At 41.6% G+C, this 27066-nt stretch overlaps 2 protein-coding genes across 2 annotated transcripts in view; one reads left to right on the top strand and one right to left on the bottom strand.

Annotated features, from left to right (window-relative positions):
- Positions 1 to 721: 721 nt before the first annotated feature.
- On the top strand, positions 722 to 14240 carry USP1 (ubiquitin specific peptidase 1). The gene is made up of 9 exons (XM_082312420.1): positions 722 to 845; positions 1200 to 1438; positions 2581 to 2704; positions 3064 to 3171; positions 3726 to 3886; positions 4374 to 5092; positions 6240 to 6410; positions 7546 to 7747; positions 12688 to 14240. The coding sequence occupies exons 2-9, from the start codon at positions 1269 to 1271 to the stop codon at positions 13418 to 13420; spliced, it is 2388 nt and encodes a 795-aa protein (XP_082168546.1). The 5' UTR covers positions 722 to 845; positions 1200 to 1268; the 3' UTR covers positions 13421 to 14240.
- A 2793-nt stretch (positions 14241 to 17033) lies between these two features.
- DOCK7 (dedicator of cytokinesis 7) overlaps positions 17034 to 27066 on the bottom strand; it is a 109163-nt gene continuing 99130 nt past the window's right edge. Inside the window, exons 43-49 of the mRNA XM_082313433.1 lie at positions 25588 to 25713; positions 24103 to 24192; positions 23134 to 23370; positions 21989 to 22132; positions 20994 to 21100; positions 19732 to 19899; positions 17034 to 18121 (exon numbers count right to left, since the gene is read on the bottom strand). Coding sequence (XP_082169559.1) covers positions 18079 to 18121; positions 19732 to 19899; positions 20994 to 21100; positions 21989 to 22132; positions 23134 to 23370; positions 24103 to 24192; positions 25588 to 25713 — 915 coding nt within the window. The 3' untranslated portion in view covers positions 17034 to 18078. The remainder of the gene's footprint in view (positions 18122 to 19731; positions 19900 to 20993; positions 21101 to 21988; positions 22133 to 23133; positions 23371 to 24102; positions 24193 to 25587; positions 25714 to 27066) is intronic.

The raw sequence follows: 27066 nt of genomic DNA, 5'->3' as shown, positions 1-27066 counted from the left end.
GAAAGGCGGCCGCACCCCCCGCCCACGGGCCCCGGTCGCGAACGGGCGGCGCCGAGGCCGGCGAGGGCCGCGGGGCGGGAGAAGGGGCTGCGGCCTGAGGGAGGGCGCGGCTCCGCCTCCGGCCCCGCAGCGCGCACCAGCCTTGTTGCCGCTCGCTTTTCGCCGTCAGGCGCCCGGCTCCGGGCGGCTGTGTCGGCCCGCCGGTGCGGGAGCGGCGGGACCGGGCGCCGGCGCCGGCGGGAGGGGGCGGGGGGGCGAGCCCCCGCCCCGGCCGTTACCCCAGGCCCGCTCGAACGGCGCCGCCGTGGGCCGCGCGCCTCTCGCTGTGATTGGTGGAGGCGGGAGGGGCGGGGCTAGGGCGGGACCAATCCAGCGCCGCTGGAGGGGGGTGTCTCGACGGAATGGTTCAGCCCAGCCGCTTCCCCTCCCCCCCGCGAGCCCGAGCCCTTTGGCCAGGCCGTTACCAGCGCCCGCGCGCGCCCAGGCAGGACCCCGCGGGCTGCCCGCCGCATTGCCTGACGGCGGGCAGCGGGGGCGCGGCGCCGGCGCTGCCGCCGGGCCCGTGCGGAGGTGTCGCTCGGTCGCCACAAGCCGGTGGGAGACGGGCCGCCGGCCTTCACCATGGCCCTTCGGTCCTGGCGGGCGCCGGCGGCGGCTTCCGCTCCGGCGTTTGAGCGGGGCGGCCGCGAGCGCCTGGGCGCGAGGAGGGGTGAGGGCGCGGGTCCTGGCGGCGCGGAAAACGCGCCAAGTTTCCCGTGGTGGGGCGAGCGGCGCCGGGGCGCCCCGCGGTCTCCATGGCAACCGGCGGGCGGCGGCGGCGGCCCGCGCCGTGCCAACATGTAGCGGTGAGGAGGGGCGGCCCCGCCGCGGCCGAGATCCGCTCCCGCGGGCCCCGGGCCCGCTCCCGCTCCCGGGGGCCGGGCCGGGCCCGCCGCGCCGTCTCTGCCGGCGGGCGAGCGGCCTCCCAGGCGGGCGGGACCGTGAGGGCGGGCGGCGCGGGGCAGCGTCCCGCGGGCCGGGCGGGAGGCGGGAGGCGCGGGCGGTGCCGCCGGGGCGGTGGGCGGCCGCTGGGGGGGGGGGAGGCGGCTGTCAGAGCCCGGGGCGGGGGGCTCCGGGGCCGCGCTCCGCTCCAGCGCCCGTTGCCGCTGCCCGCGGTGCGAGTAACCGGCGACGCGTGTGTGTGTGTGTGTGTGCGGCAGGTGTGAGCGGCGAGCGCAGCTTCCCGGCCGGGCTGGCCGCCTGCCCCGCTCACCTGCCCGCCAGGAAAGATGCCCGGGGTCTTGCCGAGTGACAGCACCGGGCCTGCGAGAGGGAGCCCCTCCAAGAAGAACCGGCTTTCGCTGAAGCTCTTCCAGAAAAAGGAGGCGAAAAGAGCACTGGATTTTACAGAGTCCCAGGAAAATGAACAAAAGAGTTCAGAATTCAGAGGCTCTGAGATGTATGTAAGAGTTTTGGTCCGCATAAGCGTTTCTGGTTGCATTGTGAAAGGAGTCCAGTAGCTAAACAAGAGTTATGTTTGATGTAATGGATAAACAACGCTGCTCCATCCACTCATTTAAGTTGTATATTCTTGCATAAGTATGCACTCCAACGTGTACTAAATAAAGCCTTAAGCCAAGTTAATCAAACTGAACTAACTGTTCACTATAATGAATTGCTAGAACTATTTACTTTTAAGAAAACGAGTTTGCCATACTATGGATGTTTAGCTGGCTGGCATAAACTTTTTAATAACTTGAAGTTAGCTTATTTGAAGTTAATCTAAGGTAGTTATACTGATGCTGAATTATTTAAGGCATATTAAAATGTAGGGTTTTGCAAAATGAGTTCTAATAAAAAAAATATTGGCTTTTAAAGGTTATTTCTGCTGCAAGTAAAAGAATCGATTGCGCTGGTTGTTTGCTCATTAGGGTGTTTCAAGCCCTGAGCAAATCTGTCAGCTTGTTTCATTGCAGCTAGTGAGGAAATTTAAATGGGAAAAATTGCTTAATCATGGTCAATTACAAATCTGGTGGAGACTTTAATATTTGGTTCTGTTGTGCCAGTATGGTGCATTATCACTGTATATAATGTGCCAGGTTCATTGGTTCCTTCCCCCCCCCCCCCCCCCCCGTTTTTATCCTTTTGGTTTGTGTCCAGAAATGAAGTGATGTGAGTCTGGAACAGGGGATAGTAATGGAAAATATCTGCTAGATGTGTTTTTCTTAGCGCTGCCTTAGGAATGAAGATACAAAAGTATTTTAAAGAAAACTTTTTTGCTTCCTTAAATTGGTCTCCTGATATTTTTTGAAAAAAATGTATTGGAACTAACAGCAGGCTTGCCTGCTTCTTCTAAACCTGCCTGGTTTTGTGTAGGTTGCTGAAAAGCAGTGTTACAGTTGAGCAGCCTGTGTTTGAGTGCCCAGAGTAGCTATATGGACACTCAGAAACACTTTGACATGAGTTTGATCTGTATATATTATTCATAATTTTATAAGCTAGTTCTGAGATGGTGGATGGCCAGGAGAGAGATGTGCATGCATACCAGAAGGAGTGATTTTCAAAAATTGTCTCTTACACACCATTTTCTCTATTTAATAGTGATCAGGTTGTTCCTGCAGCACAGCCTCCCTCGCTTGTTAGCTGTGAGAAAAAAGACAGCATGTTGCCTTTTGTGGGCTTGAACAATCTGGGTAACACCTGTTACCTTAACAGCGTACTTCAGGTAAGACCGTGGTCGGGGGCCTCAGAAAGATTATTTTCTTCTGGTTAAGCACAAGTGGATGAGATTCGCAGTTTGATATTACATAGAAGGTGTCTGCACGTAGTATGAAGGGAATCTAATTACAGTGGGGGAAAAAAGATGATACTGCGGGAAATGTGTGCGCTGTGGCTTGCCTTGATTGGGTAATTTTTCTGTTTACATACTCTGGGCACCTCCCTGCTATGAATAATCCTGCACCTTTGCGTGCCGTGCAGCAGCCTTGGGAGATGCAAAGCTAGTTTCATCGTAAATGTGATTAGGTACATTGAGTAACTTCTTACTTTACCAATTATTCTCTTGTTTTAAACTGTTGCTTTCAGGTATTATATTTTTGTCCTGGTTTTAAAACTGGAGTAAAACATTTATATAATATCATTTCAAAGAAGAAAGAATCTTTGAGGGATGAAGGAGAGCAAAAAGCAGAAAAGGTAATGTATCTCACTACGCATTCCTTTACTTGTAATTTTGCAAGTGAGGCTGCATGCCAGGAGTATAATGAAAATTTAACTGTGATTTTTTTCTGTTTGTAAGAAGTTTTGCAGTATTGTTTTCTACAGTGCTATTTCAGGTGGAGATACATTTGAGTTGTTTTGAATTTGTGTTCAAACTTGAGGGTTCAGAGTGTCTGTAAACTTGTAAGCACAAGTCTTAGGTTTAACAGAAGAAATTTGAGAAGATATCTCACCATGTTTCTGACATTAAGATAATTATGGTAGAGTACTTTGAGTGGATGGAAATTGGAGTTTGGGCAAAGATGGTTTGGGTTTTTAAAATAATGTATAGTCTGGCTTCATATTTATTTTCTACTGGCAAAAGAGCAATATATTATCTGAAACTCACCTGTTTCCCATAACAGGCAAAAAAAAAAAAAAATCTGTCAAATGTCTGTTAGAATACTAAGTGAGGGCAGGAGAAAAAAGTTTAACTTGTTGTTACAGACAAAATTGCAAGTATTTTTATTCTTTTTATATTGTTATTGCAGGGAAATTGTAAAGAAGATCCACTGGCAAGTTATGAACTAATCTGCAGTTTGCACTCATTGATTCTTTCAGTTGAGCAGCTTCAAGCCAGCTTTCTCTTAAATCCAGAAAAATACACAGATGAACTTGCTACTCAGCCACGAAGGCTACTAAATACCCTTAGGTACAAATTGTCTTAAACACATTGTCAGAATTTTCACCTGAAGTTTTGAGGTCATTGTACAGTACAGCATTAGAGACTTGCGGGAGGCAGATGGTCTTAAATTTGGGGCATCATCATAGGAAGTTTTTCGTGTTTATTGTTACCCCTATGATTTCATACATTTGAAAGTAAACTTTCATTTTGTAAGAATATAATTTAAATCCAGTAGCAGATTTAAAACAGTACTTAGCCTTAAGTATGTTAAGTATTCTCATTAACCCGAGAAGGACCACTACTGGGTTGCAGCTGAATGCGTGTTTAAATGCATAAGGCTGTGGCTACCTTCTCATGGCTATCTGTGACAGAGAGGACTTCTCTCTAGGCCTGGAGAGGATCCTCCCCTGCTTTTACATCTAAGCTCCCTAATCAACATCTCAAATCATGTTAGCTAGTCAGTAAAGAATAACTAGTCTTCATTGCCTTGCTCATTTACTTTTACTTTTAATAGAGAGCTCAACCCTATGTATGAAGGCTACTTGCAGCACGATGCCCAGGAAGTTCTGCAGTGTATCCTGGGTAACATTCAAGAAACATGTCAGCTACTGAAGAAGGAAGAATTGAACAAACTGCCCGTGGAAGAGCCTACAGCTAAATTGGAGGAAAAACTTAATCAAAATCCTGAGAGCAATGGAACTGGCAACCCTGGGGAGGAGGAGGATAATGTACCAAGTAACCACGTTGGAGAGATAGCTGAAGACAAGCTACTCAAAGGAAATGGGAAAAGAAAAAGTGATGCTGAGGGTGGCAATGCGAAGAAAAAATCCAAAGTATCAAAAGAGCAAATTGCAGCAGAAGAAAATCAAAGACAAACCAGGTCAAAGAGGAAAGCAACAGGAGAAAAGCTAGAAAATCAAACTGATGCGATTGCCAAGTGTTCCAGTGAAAATGAGAGTGCGAAGCCAACACAGAAGAAGTCACGGCTTAGATTAAACTGGTTAAAATCTTCATGCAAACAGCCTAGTATTCTGTCTAAATTTTATAGTCTAGGAAAGTTAACTACAAACTTGGGATCCAAAGAGGCAGGGAAAGAATACGATGACTGTGAGCTCGAAGACTCATCTGTAAAGTGCGAAAATGGTAACAATATTAAAGAAGAATATCGTGAACCAGCATCTCCTGTGGAAAGCCATAATGAAAAAGGAACTGAAAAAGAACCAAAAAAGGAAGGTTGGTGAACAAGTGTATGGGCTTAAAATTAGTATGATTAAGAAATTATTATGCGTGGGATGTCAGCCTTCAGACTGCATAGCCAGCAGAGCTCTCGAAATACAAAATTTTATTTTCAGGAGTTGAAAAGGATTTTTATGAAAGAGAACTTATTTTTATACATGTTTGTGATTTTTTTTTTTTTTTTTTAAATTAACTTGACCTGTTTAGCTTAGATCTTAAGAGGTATTTCTCTAACATTATGTAATCGTCGTACAATATAAAAAAAAGTCAGAATATTACCAGGTTTATATTATCACTAATTTTTGTCATCTATAAAAATAGCAAGTGGATTTGAGATGTAAAGGAGGATAACTGTCAGGAACAAACAGAATCAAACCCCATTGGCTATGAATTTGTGTCCCAAGTCTTTACAAATAATATCCTCTCCTTTCCTCCCTGTTCTTCAGTCCTTCCATATTTTCAGCCTTCTCAGGAACTAGGAAAGACACTGGCTGTATTATATATGCTAATTGTCTGGCAGGTATGGATTTTGTTTGTGTCAATGAAACGAGATACGTCTGAGGGAAGGGCCTTGATGTGAATTCAGTAGTTACTAATTTGTAACTTACTTTCTGATCCAACCACCAATTTTAATAAAAATTTGAAGGAATGCTGAATCTTTTGAGATCTCGATTTCTTCAGCAGATTTGACTAAAATTGGCCAACAAGTTCAGAAAATATTGGAGGAGAGGACTGAGAATAAATAGAGGCCAGGCAAAAATACAAGTGAGATGTTCCCAGAGAAGACTAAAAGTCCATAGTAAGAAGGCAGTGCATTGATGACAAACACAAATTTTCCAGAATGTGACACCGTCACACTTCACGTGTAAAACAAGAACCTAGTCTTAAAACACAAATTAAGGTTTGAGGGCCAAGAGAAAGGGACTCCCTGTTCAGTAATAAGTAGATGATATTGTAAAAATTGTATGTGATAAGTAGCTCTTTTTTTTTTTTTTTTTTTTTTTTTTTTTTGTTATTTCCTATCTGGAAACCCTAAAAGGCCATGTCTGTAACACAGTGATTTTCCAAGAAGGATAGCCAGGTTCTGAATTGTCTTTTGAATAAAATGCATCTTGGTAAGTGATCTGGCCTATACTTCCTCTAGGTACAGAGCTGGCTGTTTTTGAACTGGTGGAGAAACTGTTCCAGGGCCAGTTAGTACTGAGAACAAGATGCCTGGAGTGCGAGTGCTTTACTGAAAGAAGAGAAGATTTTCAGGACATCAGTGTTCCAGTGCAAGAAGATGAACTTTCCAAAACTGAAGAGAGTTCTGAAAGTAAGTAATTATCTACAAGGGTTGTGATACATGTTTCTGCTTCAGCAAGCCATTGAGGACGGACAGTGCCATATTTATTGAGGAACACTGCTCCTGTTTGTGCTGTTCTGTTATCTCTTGTCCTGATTAACTTTAGACTTTGGAAACACAGCGCTGATAATGTAGACAGGTCCAGACAGTATTGAAATTGTTTCAGGTCTTAACACATAACACAGACTGCTTACAGTGTTTCGCTTATGTACATGTTTTCCTGCTTATTTATAAATAGGTATTTTCTTTGATTTGCGTCTTCCCTTTCTTCCTGGATAAGAAATTATTCTGCTTTTTCTTCTTTTCATAAAAAAAATCTGCCTTTTTTCTCAAAAATAAAAGAAATGAGAAACCAGCTTTTTTTTTTTGTTGTTAATTTACTGTAAAAAAATATTTTTTCAGTATTTTAGACTGTCATTACTTTAATATAATTTGTTTTACATTTGTAAATGTTAGTCCTCTGGTATCTTTCACAAATTTTAGTGATCTATACTTAGTTTTTCACTATGTTCAAAAGTAAGCATGGCAACAATACATTTTTAAGTTCTGAATTTTAAAGAAATTAATTTTAGTTCTCGTGGACTTAATTTGGAGCAGCTTTTACAATTTTTGCCCTCCCTGTTTTGCTGAAGGACTTCAGAGTAAAGTGTCTGTGGTGGTGTTCGTATGTAAAATGCTACCAACAGTGTAGGTGATCTCATCAGCAGTGTGAAGCTGTCAGGGGAGGCAAAATGTAAAAAGTGAAAGAGAACTTTCTGGTTACTTTGGAAGATTGCCTTAATGAGCGAAATTCTGGTCTCAAATACATGCACCCCGTTTCCAGACATGGCAACAGAATTAGTACGTGCAATCTGAAGACAAGCTTTTGGAAAACCGTAGATTTTAAGTAATAACATCCATTAAGTGATATTTTCATCACTTCCTGAAATGACTCAAAGATTTGAATACATCTTCTATTTCATACACATTGAGTGTTTTTTTCAGTGTTGATAGTAGTTTTTGAACTGTCTTATCTTGACATATTTTGTTTTGTTGTTATTCTGGTGGGATGCCTTGGAAATGTAAATAATAGCATACCTGTGAATGTAATGTTTCTCTTTTATAGTTTCTCCAGAGCCAAAAACAGAAATGAAGACTCTTAAATGGGCAATTTCACAGTTTGCGTCAGTGGAAAGGATTGTGGGAGAGGATAAATATTTCTGCGAAAACTGCCATCATTACACAGAAGCAGAACGCAGCCTTTTATTCGATAAAATGCCTGAAGTTATAACAATTCATTTGAAGTGCTTTGCTGCTAGTGGCTTAGAGTGAGTATGCAGATTGACTATATTATGAAACAGTGTGCTGTTGGAAGGGAAATCTTATCAGAGGAAATGAAAACGTTTCGTAACTTTTCCAAAAGCAAAAGCAGATTTCTAGATAGAAATTAACTTAAATCAGTGGGACACAGCCCCTAGTTTCATAAAGGCTTTCTGTTGTTACAGGTAGTGGCAGAAATTACCTCCAGGAAAATACACTTCAGGAGACTTCTTAACAAAAATTGTTTTATCTGTAGTCTTAGAACAGCCTGATATGCTGATGTTTCTTAAAACATTGTTTAATATCACATGTCTGTGTGGATTTAGAGGCAGGTTTAAGTACTTTAGCAGAAAAAATAATGAGAACAAATCTGAATTTTATGGTTGCAGCTAGTAGTACTTTGGTCTCTAACTGAATGTAAGTACTGAAATTCAGGAGGAAAAAAAAAAAAAGGAGATAAACATTTTAAAGAGCTAACACACATTGCAGAAAAATTGATCAATTCCTTTAAAAATACAGTAATATCAGTGTCATTGATGTTCAACTGCTGAGCAATCAGTTTGATGTTATGTACTGTAGAAATCCTTATTTTTTGAAAGAGATTATTTTTATGAGAGTGTTCTTTACCTTTTTTCCAAACTTAAGAATTTAGGGATTTTCTTTGAGAGGGGAGGAAAAAAAAAAAGAAAAACCTGTCCCTACAGTACTGTACAAAAATGAAACAATGCCATGACACTTTATGCACAGCACTTTGCAGTAAACTCTGTTTCTCCATTGAGATTCAAATAACGAAAAATGACAGAATGCTTCATCAAGAGAAAATTCTTAAAACTCTAAAATATTTCTCCAGATCCTTTAGAAAATAGTTAAACCATTAATTGCATTTTTTAGAGTGACTACACAATTTTAGTAACATTTGCAGACTTGATTTGTATTTTCAGCTTCTCCTGGTATTCACTAAAACATAACTTTTGCTATCTGCATTACCTTTGCTGGATGCAGCAAAAGAAGATAAACTTGTGTTGGTTTCAGCATCCCCCTAGCTGGCATCTGTTCCAGAGAGCCAAGCACACTTCTCTGCTGCAGCCTGTGTTTTATAATCTGATGGCTTGGTGTAGTTCTGAGACTTTAACACTGAGCTGCTTTGTGATGTGCAGCAAGTTATTTAGGCACAAATTAGTTTGGCCTTTTATCCACCCAGTTCTCTGTGCTTTGCATTTCCCCGTTGGTTGGCTTTAGACCTTCAGAGCCACCTTGCCAGCAGGAAGTCTAATGCATGAACTCTTCTGTGGAATTCAGTTTATAATATTTGTGTCACTAATATATTTTAGAACTTGAAGTGTATAGGACCTTTGGCACTACACAGATACAAAATATAAGTTGACAGATGATTTGTCCAAGAGGATGCTCTATAAACAAGTGCTGATAACTGTGGTCAGTATAAATCAGATCTGTAAAATAACTACTGTTAAGGATTATATTAAGATGCTTTTACAGGTAGTTTGCTGGGATTGTTAAAACTAGAATTCTCACTCTGCCTGTTTTCAGTATTTGTTTGTAGGAGTATCTAGGTTTCTGCCAAAGGAGAAAGGAAACTTCCTCTGTCTCTCTAATGTCTGCTAACTTCTTTTCATACAAGTCTAGGATCGTAACATACAAAATTGTCTTTTCATTGTTCTACATAATATTTGACTGTCACAACAAGGCAGAGAAAAAGTTGCACATTTTTTAAAAATAGCAATGCTAGTGTTGAGTAGCCCTTGATGTGAGATGGTGTCCTGGTAGGATTATAGGCTATTCAAAAAAATATAACCTGAGACGTCCACCTGAAGGGAAACCTGAATATTATCTTCAGTTTGCTCCTATATTTGCTACTTTTTTGTTTCTGTGAGGAAATACTTGCAGCTTGCAGGTTAACCAGCCATCTCCTGAATCACTTACCTCTTCTTCTGTCCTGGCACTCTTCAGGTCCTTGCTCCAAAATGCTCAGACCTATATCCGGGTCAGACTGAATCCAATCTATTGTGCTGTTCCTCATGTGTCCTCTGAATCATGCCATACATTTTCTGCCAAGTGCTAGCAGCCAGAGATTAAGGAAGTAAGAGTGGAAAAAATCAGATGTAGAACTGAAGTCAGTGATGAAGGTGAAACTGCTTAGAAGATTTGTTTCCCAGTTTCTGGCTTGGGTGTTTTGTCTTGGACAAAACCATGTCATTTCTAAATGTCTTGATTTAGCATAATAAAGCACAGCTGCAAATCAAATGGGGAAGAGCCAAGGCTGGTAAACCAGAGCACTGGCTTACTCCGTAGTATCCAGAGTCACTCTTAGAGTAATTTTTGAACAATGAGCTTTGATGGAGCTTCCCCCAATTGACTTACGTAAACTTGTAATATTTGTTGTAAAACTACTACTCTCTTCATAGATGAGACAGCAATGGTTTGCCTTAAAAGTAATAACAGACTGTTTGGCTAGCCTTAAACTAAGATTTTTAAACTCAGAATCTTCATACAACTTCTCTTAGCTCCCATAAAAATTTTGAAATCTTGTTTGCTTCTCAGTTGTGCTCTACTGAGTTTTCTGATGACTGAGTTCTAAATATTTAAATAAATGAGAAATGAAGCAGAAGGTTATGGTAATGTAAATATTTGCAGTTAGTAGGGATTTGCTTCATCTTTTCTAGATGCTGGCTTGCAAAGTGTTTATTTTTTTTAAAATAAAGCAGCCAGTGTGAAAACCTACTTGCATGGGGATGAGTAATTCTTTGGCAAGTGTGTGTGTGGGGAAAAAAAAATGCTAGGCCATGTGTGCTCAGACTGGGACGCTATTAAGAAGGAATGTGTAACTGGTAGCATCTAATAAAGCACTCCCACTATATAAACTTAACAATTGGTGAGAAAATGAGATTTTTTTGTCTTGTGAAATGGTATCAGGTAAGAGCAGGTGATTTTTTTTTCTTTTTTTTTTTCAAGGCTTGCTTAGGTTTTGTTACAGTCACATTTGGTAATTAGTGACAGCAGTGCTTATGCCACTGAAAATCTTTATTTGGAGTATTTCACATCCTTATGTGTTTAAAAATGTTGCAGTAAAATAGCTTAAATCTTTAAGGGTCTATAATAATTTGAGGTATTAATTCAGTACAGTGGGTAAAGTTCCACTAATTTATGGCCTCAAAAGATGTAGTTGCAGAAATCGAGTTTGTTGTGTATGAACTACTGTGCATCAGTCAGAGGAGGCAGAGTACTTGGCATGCAATTTTTCTGTCTTCAGATTCTTATCATTAAGAAGAACAAAAAGCTAATAGGAAAAGATTTCCTCTCTTATTTCCTCCTCTCCAAATCTTTCTGATGCTGGATCTCATTCAGAAGAAAGGTAGAGCCTGTTTTTTAATGTTTTATGTTAATATGATTGTTATAGTGTGCTTGAGTGGAACTGGATTTCTCATCTAGAGTATCAGCAAGCAGTTTCTGTTTCTTGACTCTCTTCTGAATATCTCTATTTCTGGCTGCTAATAATAGGGATTTTCAGAAGATTGAAGTTTTATTATTTCTGATTATATGCTCTTTTGTGTTTCTTTTGGTGTAGTCAAATGTTTATGGTAAGCCTAGGTCTAAAATGATATTTCAATTAATTAGACTTGAGTGACTGAGGACATCTGTGTGTGTGTAAATGTATTTATGTTTCTAAGGGTTTATGGCTGTGAACATTAGCAAAATGTTTAGAATTGCAGCAGAATCAAAACCCAGTAAAACAAAAGTAATATTCTGTTACTGCAATTATGCTTATACTGTTATGCTATATCTACAATTTCCCTGGGTTAAAGATAGTTATTCTTTCTTATGATAAAATGCAAGTTGAATAATAGTAGTTAGCTCTTTGGAACCTAAGTTTTACAGGGTTTGTCTATATTCCCCTATATTTTTTTCCCTACAACACCCTAACAGTTGAGCAAGACTGAATCATCACTGAAGTCTATTGGGACATCATAACATGTCGTTAAATAAAGGGTTTAATTAAATTGGCCTGATGCAATATGTAAATCATGTAAGATCAGAATCATTCAAGGAGGCTAATGCACAAAAATGTAAAAGTCCCAACGCTTCTTTTCTTTTCAAACTCTTTAGAAGATCCTTATAGTAATGAAAGGACTTAAACTTTTCTTATTGTAAATTTGTGCCCTATGAACAAAATGCTAAATATTTATGGAGTACTAAATGAATTTCCAAAGTAAATCAGTTGGATAATTGCTTAAAAAACCTGAATAACATAGGACAGTTAATGAAGAATCTCTAGTAATAAAGTGTTAGTAACTTATTCATCCTTAGATAACCATTGCATTACCATTGGCAATATACTACAGTGCACTAAGATGATCTGAGAAAAATTACTTAGTTTTTCTGAGTGACATTAAAGCTACTTGAAAGTAAAATAGATTTGTATTTCTATGTTTAGTAAATGACTCTTTCAAAGGTTTGGAAAAAAAAAATCCCAACCCTGCTTACTTCAGCCTCGGGTGTAGAAGAGGTTGGGTTTTTTTGTTTGCTTGTTTTAAATCTGGAAAGCAGGATGGTGCCTGGGAAGAAGTGCAAGTATTCCTGCATAGAAGCACAAATGATAACTGAAGGATTAAGTTAACTCCTTTTATCGTCACTATTTAAAAATTAACATTAGCTGATACTTCAGAGAAAGGGAATCTCTTAAATAGTTAAAATACATAGTTACTAGGCTGTAAGATTTAACATTATACATACTCTTAAAAATGTCTTTACTGAACAGGGGTGCCTGGGACAGATGCTCATGATAAGAAAAGCGAGCAACTTCTCACATTCAGATCACCCGAGTCTTTTTAATAGAAGGAAAAGAATATGGATACAACGTATGGGCCACTTAAAGCAGTATTTATTGTGCGCTGTTGTGGCAAGAGGTCTTAACTTTGTCTTTCTTCTAAAGGTTTGATTGCTATGGTGGGCTATCCAAGATAAACACTCCCTTACTGACGCCTCTCAAACTGTCACTAGAAGAATGGAGCACAAAGCCGACCAATGACACCTATGGATTATTTGCAGTGGTAATGCACAGCGGCATTACAATTAGCAGTGGACACTACACAGCTTCTGTTAAAATTACAGATCTTAATAGCCTAGAGTTAGATAAGGGAAATTTCATCACTGACCAAATGTACGAAATGATTAAACCAGAACCACTGAATGAGGAAGAGGCAAGAACTGTTGCTGAAGACTACGATGATGGTGAAGTCTCTTTTAGAGTCAACGGAAACACACAGCCGGGTAAAGTTCTGAACAAAAAGAATATGGAAGCTGTCGGACTTCTTGGGGGGCAGAAGAGCAAGTCTGACTGTGACCTGTACAACAACAAACCAGCTAACCCTGAGAAGTTTCTTAATGTAGTTACTGAAAACAGGAATCCCGAGTCTAGCAGTAGTAACGGAAGCGTGGAGTGCAGCACAGAACACAGTGTGCAAAATGGCGTTGCTTCCAGTGGACTAGAAAACAAAGCTCTGTATGTACTGCAGAGCCTGAAAGAGTATGAAGGAAAGTGGTTGCTTTTTGATGATTCTGAAGTGAAGGTTACAGAAGAAAAGGACTTTCTGAATTCTCTTTCTCCGACATCGTCATCTACATCAACTCCTTACCTACTGTTTTATAAGAAAATTGTAGAGTGATACTGTATTTTGACTGTAAATATTAGGGATTTGCATACACCTATTGGTCTGATTTGCATCAAAACTACCTGGAAGAAACAGCTGTTTGTTTTTGAAGCTACTGGATCATAATGTTTCTGGTCTTTTTGTTCAGTGTAAGTGGCTCAACTTGAATTAACAAACCATGACATAGAACTTAACTCACATAACAACTTTTATGCTGGAGAATAGTGATATTACCTTTTAGAAATACCAATTTGTATAGTTCCTAAATGATGCCTACAGTACACGGTAGTGGTTTTAACACAACTCTAGGTTTCAGAGATGCCTATTGTATTATTAGTTGTTTTTTTTTTTTTTTTTAATAAAAGTTATTTGTATTCATATTCTGGAGTAAATGTATATTAACTAGCAAATTTCATCAGAAGTTGTGTATTTTTGTAACTTGGGAAGTAATACTTCATATTTAGTCTTTGGGTAATCGACGTGGTTTATTCTCTCCTTATCCAGTTCTATACCACTCGGTGCAACTTGAAGCACAAGAAAAGGGTCTTGTAACCTTGTTTAGTGTATTGGAAGGACCTGAACTTAATAGAAATGTTTGAATGGTCTAATTTGCATCTTCTTGCATAGGTGTTAAATGGGCAAAGTGTAAAATAGGTGTGATTAATACTTCAAAACAGGGGGAGCGTGTAGTGTAATTAAAATAATTTTGTACTTTTAAGAGTAAAGCCCTCTAATATGCATATCTGTTTGGGTGGATTTGGAACTTAGTGGTGATCTTATAACAGTTAATTTGTACTTGGAGCTCACTGAAATGTGGGAAAAACGAAAGCATTTGGCTTTGATGCTCTGTTAAGAATGTATATATGAAATAAAAAATTTATTATATGCATCTGAGATGACTAGATCAGACTTTTGTGTTTGGAGAGGGAAAAGTAGAAAGTGAAAGTGGTTGGGCACTGTTACAAAAAGGCTGGGAAACTATCTTAAAGAAATGGAAGATTCAAAGTGCTTTAAAAAATAACATTTTCTGTTTTTTAGCTGATTTTTGTACAGCATATCCTAATTTGAAGGCACTTGATGACTAGAGGTAAGGTTCAGAGGCAAGGGGAAAGGCAAACAGATTATTGTGAAAACAAGTGTAATGTTTGGCACTAAATACTAGAGACTAAAACTCCAAATCACCTATTAGATCCTAAAATGTTAGGGTGAATCCTATAAACTGCAGATACTTGAAATCTTAAAAATATGACACGAAACAGGGTGAGTGTTTACTTCTCCCGTCATAGGATGGATGGAATGACATGAAGTGCTGCTGCAGAGACAGACAAGGAAACATACACAAGATGTGAGTATGCCCTAGTTTTCTGGATATATTTAAAGTTTTTCAAATACAAATTAAGTTATTTACAGGAAAAGCCCTAGAAACCTCTACCTAGTTTATTCTGCAATACTTAGGTTTTTTTCACAATCTTTTATTATAATGTAGTAGAAACACTGAGGTAACTCATGAAAAATACCTTAGTGTATTTTCCATGTTACAGTGGAGCTCTGATTTTTGCAGAGGCCTTGATTTTGCAGTCTATCCTAGATGGTGATGTATTACTAAAATATGTTTCGGTCTAGAAAGCTTGTACTGTCAATAGAAAACAGTGTAAGAAAGGCTGGACTACATTTAGAATTGCTTATAAACTCATGCTGAATAGATGTCTGTAGTAATTAGCTTCTCAGAGGAGAAAAATATGGAATTACAAATACACTAAGACCTTTCCCTTTTCCAAAGTGTTGTCACCATAATAAATAATTTCATAGTCTAAACCAAGAAATAGCTACATTAAAAAAAAAAAAAAACAACCACTGTAATCTTACCTTGCAGGGATAGCCAAATCACATTACAGAATGCTATTTTTTTACTGCCTGCAGTGTGGGGTTTGCTGAATTTCAGCCTGCAAATGAAAGTTCACTTTCCCACATTTGACCCAAGACTTATCTTTTTCAGTCAACTGCAGGAACAGGAAATGTTCCAAGGAAACAAACCACTGTTATATTCAACAAAATATTGGCTACCACGTAACCGAAGGAAGACACCCCCCCCACCCCAGCTGTCTTCCATCGTACTATACAGCTTGAGAAAAACATTCTTTGCAGGCAGCTGAACAGAAAACAATCAGCTGGAATATGCTCCGTGAAAAAACACTCCTGGGCATATGGATAAATAGTATAGGGTGAGGGATTTTTTGAGACTTACTCAGGTAAAGCAGTTGCCACCCTTCCTGAGCTGGTCACTTGCCACAGTAACTGAATGTCCTGTACTGCCCCTGGCCTGTAGCTTGCTGCAGCGGAAAACAAAACCTGGCTGCCCAATCTTAGCTTTCCATGCTACTACACTTGAGTTCTGCACAATTCTCAAGCTATATGAACCGATAAGCCAGTCAGATTTACGCTGACATGGGGCCATCCAGTAAAATCAAAGGATATTTATATAAGATTTGGATTATAATAGATGCTTTCCTAACTGAAGAAACAGTATACAAGGACTACTATAAATTAAGGTTTCATTATTTCATGGCTATTGGGATTTGTTTCCCCTTTTTCTCTTTGTAAGTATTTTTGCCTCTTCATATAGATCTCTTGCACAGCGACCCCCTCCTTCCTTAATATTTTCCAATAATGGAAAGTCCCTGACTCCCATACAGCTTCCAAAGCCTTGTCAGCATCCCTGGGTTTTGCAATAGGCCTTTGTCTTGGGGTGTGGGGGGAAAGGCTTCGGCTAGAGGAGTGGTTTTTCTTTGTGCAAGAAACTCCATGCAGGCTCTCCTGTGTTATAACCTGTAACACAGAACTCGTTCAGGATTACTTGTGTTCAAGGGAAACAGGCAGAGACGGGCACACCGAGAGCACCACACTGACACTACCAAAAAGCACCACCGCTATGAAGCTGTTGGAACAAAAGAGCATGGGAGAAGGAGCAAAAATTGGCAGTACCGCTCTCCCTTCCCCAACACAGCCCTTGGCTACAGCGCCTTGCCCTGCGCCGTCCCGCTGGGTACCATCCCACTGGGGCAGGCTGTGCACCTACAGCCCGTGGTGGCTCGGAGACACGGTACCTTTCCAGGCCTGCTCAGCAGTAAGAGTACAATCATGCTGCTACAAGCACACTGACAGGCAGCCACTATTACCTTGAAATAGTATCATGAATAAAAAAGACCTCAAACCCTCCCTGCTGATGCAGAAGGGTGGGCATTTGCTGCAGCTACAGGTGCTAAACCAGAAGGGGGTGAATCCCAAAGAAACACCCCCCAGCACCTTCTATCGTACAGGAATGTGTATGTTAGAAGTCAAGTTAAAAACTGTTTAGGTTTCAAAAGTCAAATGCTCACAAATTGGAAGTGATGGCATATAGTTGTTCACTACCTTAAAAACTCACATATAAAACCAATTTCTTCTTATATTTTTATATATATAAAAAACTACGTTTATCAAATTTGTTTTTTTTAATATATATACACATGTATATATGCATATGTATGCATATTTAGGTATTTATGGAGAGAGAATAAGCTTGTGTTTAATCACATACCACCTCTTCCAAGGGACCTTGTTCAACACAGAGAGGAAAAATATAGAGGACTAGATTTAGGAGTTGTGTACTCAGCTCCAATTCTGATGTTTCCCTGAAGTGCTGTGCTAGCCATCAAAATAACTGCTGTAAAACAGATGTTTTTCTTTACATAAATAACAATGCAAAGAATGCTTTCTATGTAAGCTTTTACCTTGAACTGTGATATCATTTTTTGTTCTTCTTCCCCATGAAATTAGTTCTTAAATTGAAAAAGAGACACAAAAAAGCAGCCTAGTTGCATGTACGATGCTAAGGTGAATTGTACATTTAAAGTCATGCTGAGATTACTGTGTTGTTTGGACTTCCTAGCTGGTGGAAATGACCACGTACAGACAGCAGTCATGCTGAAACTCCCCTTCACTGCTACTGAAGGAGGTAAAGTGGTAACAAGAGGTGCTTCGATTCTTCTGATGGCTACAGATGGAATTATTTTTCTTTGCAGCAATTCGTATCCAGAGTTACAAAGAAAAAAGGATAGGGACACTAAAAAAATCACCACTTGGTTAAGGAGTGTTACTGTAAGACTTACCTTACTCTGAACCTTTTTCCCAAGGACGGCGAGCTCTGAAGTCCAATGCACAGGGAATTAAAGTGTAAACATTCACATATTTAATAGTACCATCAAAATAACCATCATCACTACATTAAAAACTTCAAAAATGCATTTGCGTATGGTCCTAATATAAATTAAATATATGAACTAAAAGTAAATAAATTTAACATTAGGTAATGCTATAAATAAAGGTAAATGCGTTTAGTGTACCTTTGAGTCATAAAAATGCCTTAAAAAACAGGTAAGTTTACAGCTTATCACCAATACTCTGGATACCACTGTCATGATTTTTTTCAAACATTGATAAGTCTACATTTGACAATTCAGAATGATTTTTGGCCACTGAACACTTTGATGGAGGAAGAGGTGTGTGGGATGTCCAGGATGAAGTCCAAGTTTTATTTCACAATAAAACTTCTTTGATTCCCAGCGCTGATAACAAGGCTCTTTCTTTTCAAAACCTTAATTTTAAGTGCTTTTTTATTTTGGTTTTTAACTTGTTTAGATATCCATTTTGCGAAGGCTCATCCTGCTGAAGGAGTCTCTGAGGGAGAGAAAATACAATGATGAGGTCATATTTTCCATGATGAAATAAGCCGCCTTGTCAGATGAATGATTCTGTACTTGATTTCCAGTATTTTCTATAGTTGGTTACTAAAAAAATTAAGTCCACTGACATTAACTCATTGCTTTTCAAATGAATTGGTTTTGAGTCTGTATCTGGGATCATTTAACTGCCCAAGGTTTACTGACATGAAAGCTGACAAAGTTTAATTCGTGTGTACGCAGAGAAGCAGCACAAACCACCTGCACTACTGAAATCTTACTTGTGTCTTTCAAATCAGTCTCTAAGTGGAATTTGCCTGGAATACCTGTATTAGACTCTCTGCACAGGCTGAATTTCACAAGATGATTGGAAAATAATTACCATGACATAAGTGCTTGTGAGGTTCCCACCTGGGTGGGGAGGGAAGTGCTGTTCCTCCCACCCATCCCCAGCCAGTGAAAACTGACTCCAGCAGAGAACAGCTAGGACATGGTATGTGATCTGGGGAGAGCTTGAAAAGTCATGAACCTGGGTAATGAGGAACGGCCACCTTTCTGCAGTATTCAGCAGACAGAAAAATACATCAAATTCAGCTACAGAAACATCGCTAAGCACTGCTGGGTGAGCTACGAACACTCATTTCCTTCTTTATCCAGCACTAAGTCTTGCTCTTTATAATGTAATTTTGATGAGTTTCTCTTTTCACATTTTTTATGTCCCCCCATTGCTCTTTACCACTGAACAACATTTATATGAGAAGAGGTTCAAAACTAGGGCTGTATTCTCCTAAACCAATGGCATGGACATGAGCAGAAGTCCACATTCACACAAATCTCCCAAAGGGTCTGTTGTTAAAAGCACTGTTACTGTCCTGCTCAGTGCTAACGATGCTCCTTCCAAAAAATAACCCCCACCCCACTCACTGCTGTGAGACCACGATGCCAGGGCAGTCTTGCTGGATTGCGTTAGCCTACCTGGCTGACAGAGGACACAACAGGGGTTGTCAAGCCAAAGATTACTTGGAGGGTACCTGCTGGGAAACGCTTCTGCCCCTATTCTGGGAGCCAGAGCCTTGTTAGAAACTTCATGCACCCAAAGTCCTGCTGCTCAGCCGCAGCTGGTGCCAGCAGACTACAGTGCTACGGGCTCTGACCTGCTTCATACACTCCCAGTGGGGCTTTTATGTTCAGTGTCATTGCAGACAAACAAAAAGCCCAGACTCCAGTTGACCGGTCTTCCAGCATGGAAGACACCAACTGTTTTTCCACCCTGCCTGCCCCTGGAGCTCCTCATCCCAGTTCCACTGGGAACAAACAAGTGTCAAAATCCTGCCACACCGAGGGTGGTTTTGAATCTAAGAAGAATGGGATGCAGGATGAAAAAAAAAAATTCTTATTCATCAGGAACAAAAGCAACCACTGCAACCACCACCTACCATAACTGCTGGGGGGGGATGTGCTCTGAAGTCAGGACAGAAGGCAAAAGGGGACTCAGCCAAAAGAGCCATCATTGAAAACAAATAGATGTCACAGGATCACCAGGAAGATCAGACACCCCAGTTTTACACCCTCCTTATCTCTGCTGAAAGAGTAAAATCAAATATCCACCTGTGGCAAGCGACCGGCAGCACTGCCTTATACAACTGTGGGATCTTTCTATTAATCAAAGGTTGGAGAGCTTCCTTTAACCGGTGATAATTCCTTTCAAGTTCTCGCTGATACTCCTTTTGGTCTGGACCGATCAGGCTCTTGTTCTTGCGCAGAGCATCTTCACATCTAGAAAACAAAAGCCTGTGAAACTTGGGCACGTGAAAAAGGACATGCTTGCTAGAGACTTGTTAATCTAATAGCACAATCTAATCTTGTTAATCTAATAGCACAAAAAAATCATTCTGTTCCTCTGGGGTGACACATAATATCCTTCTCTATCTTGTCTTTTAGGTAATAAAGACTCAGCTAAACCAGTTGATGTCCATGGGGAAAGGAGAGGGTGTTATATTTCCAATTTTCATTTCAGTTCCAGATTGGCAACTCCTTTTTAATTTTAATTTACTCTCTAGTTATGTTTATCCTCCCAGAAGAAAAATTAAAAGCTGATCTCCACATAGCCACTTCCAGTCCAAGAGGATTTGAAGATGGATATATCTCCTGCTCTCCCCAGGAAAGATTAATAAATAGCAGACTGAGATGTTCATCAGGAACTCTTCTACTTGGAAAGATGTGATTTTAACAAAGGGTACGAAAAGAACTATCATCATCAATGCCACTTACTACATATGGGAAAATTACATTGCCACTGGATCTATTTGCACAGAACATTTTTATTTCTTTCTTTTTTTTTTTTTAAATTCCTTGGTGCTTGCAAACGATGCTGGACCAAGACTGCAGTTTGAATTACTCAAGAGGAAAGCAGAGCACCCAGCACATTTCTTGAGAGAATTCTGCCAGCATGCTTCCGCTCTGTTTGGAAGAAATTCACTTCAGAAGGAAATTAAATCTCCTGGCTAATTCAGCAGTTTCTCCTGACACTGCCAAGCTGTGAGTTCATTTGTGCCAGCGTGGCTAGTTGTATTTTCTGAAACAGGAACACTTGTTCACAACTGATCTGTGATCACTGACTCATTCCTGATAAACAGCAAAGCCAAATGACTTCAGCCACTTGATCTGACTTAAGTCATGGACCTGCAACACCAGAGAAACAGGGAACCAGCTGGGCAGCTGAGGAATGCAGCTGCGTATGGGAACTGGACAGATGGAGTTACAACATGAATATTCCTCGCTCCCGATACCCCGTGTTACTGTACATGTTCCTGTCTGGTGTGGCAGTAATAACTGCACCTGCCAGGCAGTTTGAAGACAATACTCCATACCTTTTCGTGAAGTCTTTGAAACAGAGCCGTAGTTTGTTATGATGTCTGAAGAGCTTTGGATCATTGGGTATTTCAGACAAGAAAACTTGTGCAACTTCTAATGGCCCCTTTAGAAGCAGAAGAGAAAAAGTAAGTTTCTTGGAACCATCTGTCATATCCAATTGCTGGAGAAACTTCTTGCACACAGAAATGTTCGTAAAATGCAACATTTCCTTACAGAATACATCTTGAAGAATTGCAGCTGGCAAATCTGGCATAAATCACCAAACATCATGACAACTGAATCTCTTTTAGGTTTTGTTTTTTTTTAAATAAAACTCTGCTTTTGTAAAACAGCGTGAGAAAATGTACAGATTCTACATTTGTTTTCTCTTATAAAGACTCTTGACACTGTTTGCTCAACTCACAACTAAGACGAAGTTTAAACAATGCAGATGGAACCAAGGAAGTGTTTGCCAGCACTGCAAACTCAACCCAGAACTTGAAACTCCAGCTGATTTTTTTCCAGCTTGTGTATTAGTACAGCTTTACTCAAACTCACTCAGTTTTTCCTCAACTTTTCTCCATTCACTAGTTTTGCTTTCCATTTTGTTCAAAAACCACTGCAGGACACAATCCTACTTCCACCCACCAAAGCCTGGCTAACCAAAGGGAAAGTAATAAAACTTTTTTTTTCCTTTTTTTTCTTTTTTTTTTTAAGGGAGAAGGAGAAGCAGGCAGAAATAACTGCGAATGCCAGGAAGAAGCAGGTAACTGGAGGAGCAGGGCTGTCTCAGCCAATTTCCAGATCTAAGCGCATTTTCAGGACTCTTACACAAATGGCGAAGTGACTAAGAGCAGCTGGTCTAGACCCACCAGTGACCTTAAACACATCCCACTGACTGAGCGGGGAAAAAAATCCAACGTAATTTAGAAATAAGGCCCAATGCTGAGCATCCACTGCACTGAATGACAGGCACTACCCCAGTGTCTCCAAGTTGGACAGCAGTCCTCACCTGATTTACTGTGGTACCTACTGATCCTTGTAGCACCATCTGCAGCATCTTTGGGTCCGCAGGGTCTTGGTGGGTTGCAAAAGCTAATTCCTGTGTTTTCTTCTGCATGTCCTCTATGGCAACTTCAATGGGCGTCAAAATGATCTAAGCAAGTAGCCAGAATAGGGGACACTTGTTATGGCTGAGACTGTCAACCAGACACATACTTTCAGAAACACCAAGGTCACTTTGGGGTGGCATACTGAAGCGGTGGAGGACACTAACAGGACTGACAGTCTGGGCAGAAGCACTTTAGAAATGCATCCTCTTAGTCTTGGTTTAGAAACATCAAGAAGTTTGATTTTTAAATGCATTTTTACATCTGGGTACTCAAGAGCTTTCTGAGATTGCTTCTGAGGAGGCAGACTCATGTCACTTTGTGGTCACTGTAATCAGCCGCCCACCGTTACAGCACTATGTCAGTGCCTAAACACCCATAGGTTCCCTGCCTTGCATGAAAATGCATTTTTGTGTCCCAGGCATCACATCAGTTCCTACCTACCCTTGAAAAATTAGCACAGCTTTGGGATAAGCCTCTCTATAAGGCCTCAGGATCCCATTGGCCTGGGTCCATTGAGGCCATGCAAGTGAGCTGTAACACAAAGCAACAGGACACATTCAAGCAGAATGGAAGGGAGCAACCTGCATTACTACAAAGCTCACCAAGGGCCCTTGCGTATACCAGCTGCTGTGAGCTGGATACACTGGTAAAAGAGGTGGCAGGACACACCACATTTCTAAATTGGTCTGGTTTTAGTTTAGGTTGAATAGGAACAGGGAAAAGTTCAATAGAAACAAGGCATTCTTAAAATAAAGGGGTCTCACACACAGTCCCTGCACTGAACAGCCAGAGCAGCTCACAACAGCACTGTCTGCTCTTGCTCTCTGCTGAATTTCTGCATCTTTAGCAGAGTGGGGAAAGGTAGACTAGTGATGGCCAGGAGGGTGCATCTGTGTTAATGTAATGGTGTGAAGGGATGTGGCTGTGCTATCAAACTACACATACAACAGTACATTACGCATGAGTTTTGGCACCAACCACTTCCCTTAGTCTTATATAGTATTTCCCTTCAAACACAGGAAGCCCCTGAGAGTGCAGACCTCACCTCCTCTTTGTGGATGACGTTTATCCTGGTTTTAATGTAAGGGAAAGCGTGGGATGTCGTCAGGATTGTTTTGCGCTTGAACTGCTCATGCAGCTCCCCATGAGCTCGGCCGTCCAGCGTGAAGGGCGTGCAGTACATGAAACGCCTCAAGTTGTAGTTTTTGTCGAAGTAAGTTATCCTGTCCTTCATCTCGTACGTGTCAAAGTACGGCTCCACGTAGGTTATCTGAATGTAGGCCTGCCAGAAGGAACCCAGGTGTGCACAGTGAGGTACAGTGCCAGAAGAGAAGAGCTGACTCCTATGCCCTGCATTTTTGCAGTGCAATAACCCAGCTTGCTTTCTTTCCTCTTGAAGCCAGCTCTGGAAGAACTAGGACTGTTTTTCGCCTTTACTCAGAAAAATCACACTCGCATTCACAGGCACTAGGGGTGCGGGTAGCTGCTCAGCAGTTTCTGGATTGGATAAAATACAGTTCACTGCCCCTCTCCTCTCATGCTATTCATGTGAAGTCTTTCCGTCCTTTCCTTGCAGATGATGCCCTGCCCTAAGCTGCAGTCTTGTCTCCTCGGCATGCTCCTGTTATTTCTGCTACGCTTAAAGGATGTGGCACAAGAATGACAAAATTTGCTGCAGCTGCAAAAAAGCCAGAGAATGGCAAACTCCCTTCCTTGCACTCAGCAGAGACTACAGAGAAAGGCAAATGCAGCCTGGGCCTCTGCTGTCCTTTCGTCTCCTCCCTTCCCACCAACCACTACAAGGGCAGGGCCTGGGGCAGGGAACAAAATGGCTAATTCTGCATTCCTTTGCAGGGATGATTTTCCCCAGCTCTCATCCCAAGCAGTCACAAGATGCTCTGTACGTGGATTTCATTGCCTACTTGGTGAAATTCCAGGCAGGATTTGCTCCATTGTGTTTGCATACATTCAGGACCAGTTAGTTCTACTTCTAAACCTGTACTTGTGTTCTTACCTTGTTAGGATCTAGTTTACATTTGTCCACAGGGTTTGAGTCCTTAATAACTTCAAGCACATCTTCACCAAACCGTTCCCCGTAAAATCCCTACAATCAAGAGCAAATGTATTGAAAGCAACCATCAAATGCAGCCATCAGAGATGGGGGTTGGAGACACAAAGGCATATTCAGGGGAGGTGAAGCTCCACATGCCTTCAACAGTAGCTGTGCCGGGGCTGAATGTGATCTGCTGAACCTAGGAGAATTAAATCAGTTGCATTCCAGGGGCAACAGGAAAAAACAAGCCTAATGCCCTGGAAGGCAGGAGAACTCGGGAGCCTTCCAACTGCACGCACACATGCCATGTGGTTCTGAACAAGCTATTTGAGCTTGCTGTGTGTCTGTGAGCTCAACTGAAAACTGGGGTCAATACGGGATCTGCCTGGAAATCAGGTGCCGCATCAGAGCGCGGCTTTGCTGGGCTGGGTGAATGGGTGAACTCAGTTTCATGTGCTTAAACCTCAAACAACGTTGCTGCTTTCAGTGCAATGTGACAGCAGCTGAATTCTTGTGAGCAGCAACGTGACATCAGATCTATTCTAGCAAATAAAACAGGACCATGTCTGCCCTCTGGCCCTATGAACAAGTAGCATGGCACGGCCCAGAGCCATGCTGCTAAATGTTCCTCCCCTCCCACTGGGGATGGCCTCATCTGTCCACAGTGCTTACTGGGAACAGTCTCTGACCCATGTTCCTCCCCGAAGCGTGCTCAGACATTATCTGGGCACAGGTTAGTTGGCACAAAACCAGGCCAGACTAACCATTACATGATACAGATGATCACTGCGTGGTACCTGGAGCTGCACACAAGCCCCAGTTAGATTAACCAGAGTTGCCTTTGCTTGTTCACAGCTGAAACAAACTTCAGACCTGTGATGTCCCACTTGAGGGGCTCTGAAATTCAGCCACCTTAAAAGGGTTCAGTCTCTAGGAGAGAGGAACATGATGTGAAGGCAACAAAATGACAGCAAAACGCAATACTTTCTGAAAGCCAGATCCTGAAAGGCATCTCAACCTTTTTTCAAGCCCAGGTCATCCCATTTACACCAGGCAGCTGAAGAGAAATGCCAACACAGTATGATGTGCCACAAACTTTCGAATGGTCATAGCAGGCCTGCAGTTCTCGCTGCAAGATTAGGGAAAACCTGTGGGACTCCTCTCCCTTCATTCCTCCTGCCTCCTGCAGAGGTGGCACAAGCAAGAGGACAGAAGACATCAGGCCCAGCTCTGGGTCACTGCATGGGGCTCTGCAAACTGTTTTGCCAACTGACCGTCTAAGCTCAGCCTTGCATCAGGCTCCAAGAGGCACAGCGCTTGTTTTGCCCAATGATTTTAATTTCTGCCGCTTCCTGTAATTTGGCAACGCAGCTCTTAAATAACTGATGCAAAATAGTTAAACTGCAACTCACAAACAGAATTTGAGGTCAGCCACAATCATCTCACCTCGAGTCTATGGGAAATTTCAGCTAACTTTGTTATCGCGGGTTCCTTGTAAACAAACTCTTGCTCGTCCAGGTCTCCAAATTTAGTTCCATAAAAACCAACCCGGAAGTAGGTGCCAAACATCCTCTTTCCATCCTAGGTTTGGAGAAACAAAAGGTTATTTCAGTGTGGAGACATGCATACCCCCAAGCATGGCTGCAGGCAGGCTCCTGAATTTATGCAAAATACAAAAGAAATTAAAAAACAAGGAAAAAAAATAGAAAGAAAGAAGGGAAAGTAAAACACACCTGGAACTCAGCATGAATGCATTTAGCAGCAAACACCACAATGAAATTATAAACTAACATGAAATTATATGGATCAGTTACGACCATTAGCCCAACCCTGCAATGACTTTTTCCACCCCAGGAGGAGTCTGGAGGTGTTAGATGTCTCTGAGGAACAGTCAAAGGCAAGTCCCTTCGTTTGGGTAATTATTTCAGGCTCTCCAAATCCTATGCAGACACCCCTTAGCCTAGTCCGTAGCCTGCATGCACAGGCGTGGGGCAGTCCAGCTGCTGACAGCCTGCAGCACGCAGATGGGATATTGCACACAGACACCCCCGAAAATAACCCGCGCCAGAGCCCCCATAATCCACTCTCAAGTAATTGCAGGATTGGGCCGAAGTCAATGTCCAGTTCACTCACACACACACGCAAGTGCTTTTTAAATAGCATGTCGACTGGAAGGTGTTACGTTCTCTTCTAGTAACTAATGTCTAGTACAGAGGGCCAAAGTCACTCCTGGTGAAAGCAGATGCAATCCACTGTATCATGTACCTGCTTCCATTTGAGCCAGTGGTGAATTTGGCCCAGAAATGCAATAAAAGTAGAGAAACAAGAAAGATTTTTGCTGGAAAAAGTAATGAAGAAAATCTGATTAAGAAAGACGGAAGAAAAACGCTTTAAAAATAAATCACACCTTTGGTTTTGTTAAAAAAAACTGACGCTGCATGCACAAACCAGAAATGCCTTTCAGCAAGAAACTCTAAAATGTTCACCTTTACTCTCGTGAGAAAGTGTGATGTAGTATATAATGCTCAATGTTTCTGAATCTGGGCTAGTGTTTGGTTTCCAACAGCACTTAACAGACGTCCTGGCTGTCGTGTATGATTTTTTTTTTTTAGTATTTTGCTATGGCAAAACTGATCTCTTGTGGTGATGGTGAACATGATCTATGGAAGGCAAAGAGGATAAGTAAGCCAAACTAAAATAAAAAAAACCCTCAGGCAAACTCCAGAGACTGGAAAAAGCACTGTCACGGCAAGCCACCACCTTCTCCTGGCCTGGAGGAAACTCTGGGGCATCATGCTGGAGCTGCCCAGGCACGGCTCGGCTCCTCTCGCCCAAGGCACAGCCAGGAGGACGCGGTGTTGCCTTTCTGGGGTGAGGGCTGCTGCCTGCCCCAGTGCCTTCAGGAAGGCAAAGCTCACCGATGCC

Source organism: Platalea leucorodia (genome assembly GCF_965183815.1).
Source record: "Platalea leucorodia genome assembly, chromosome: 5".
NCBI classification, from domain to species: domain Eukaryota; kingdom Metazoa; phylum Chordata; class Aves; order Pelecaniformes; family Threskiornithidae; genus Platalea; species Platalea leucorodia.
This window is presented reverse-complemented; position numbering and strand designations above follow the sequence as displayed.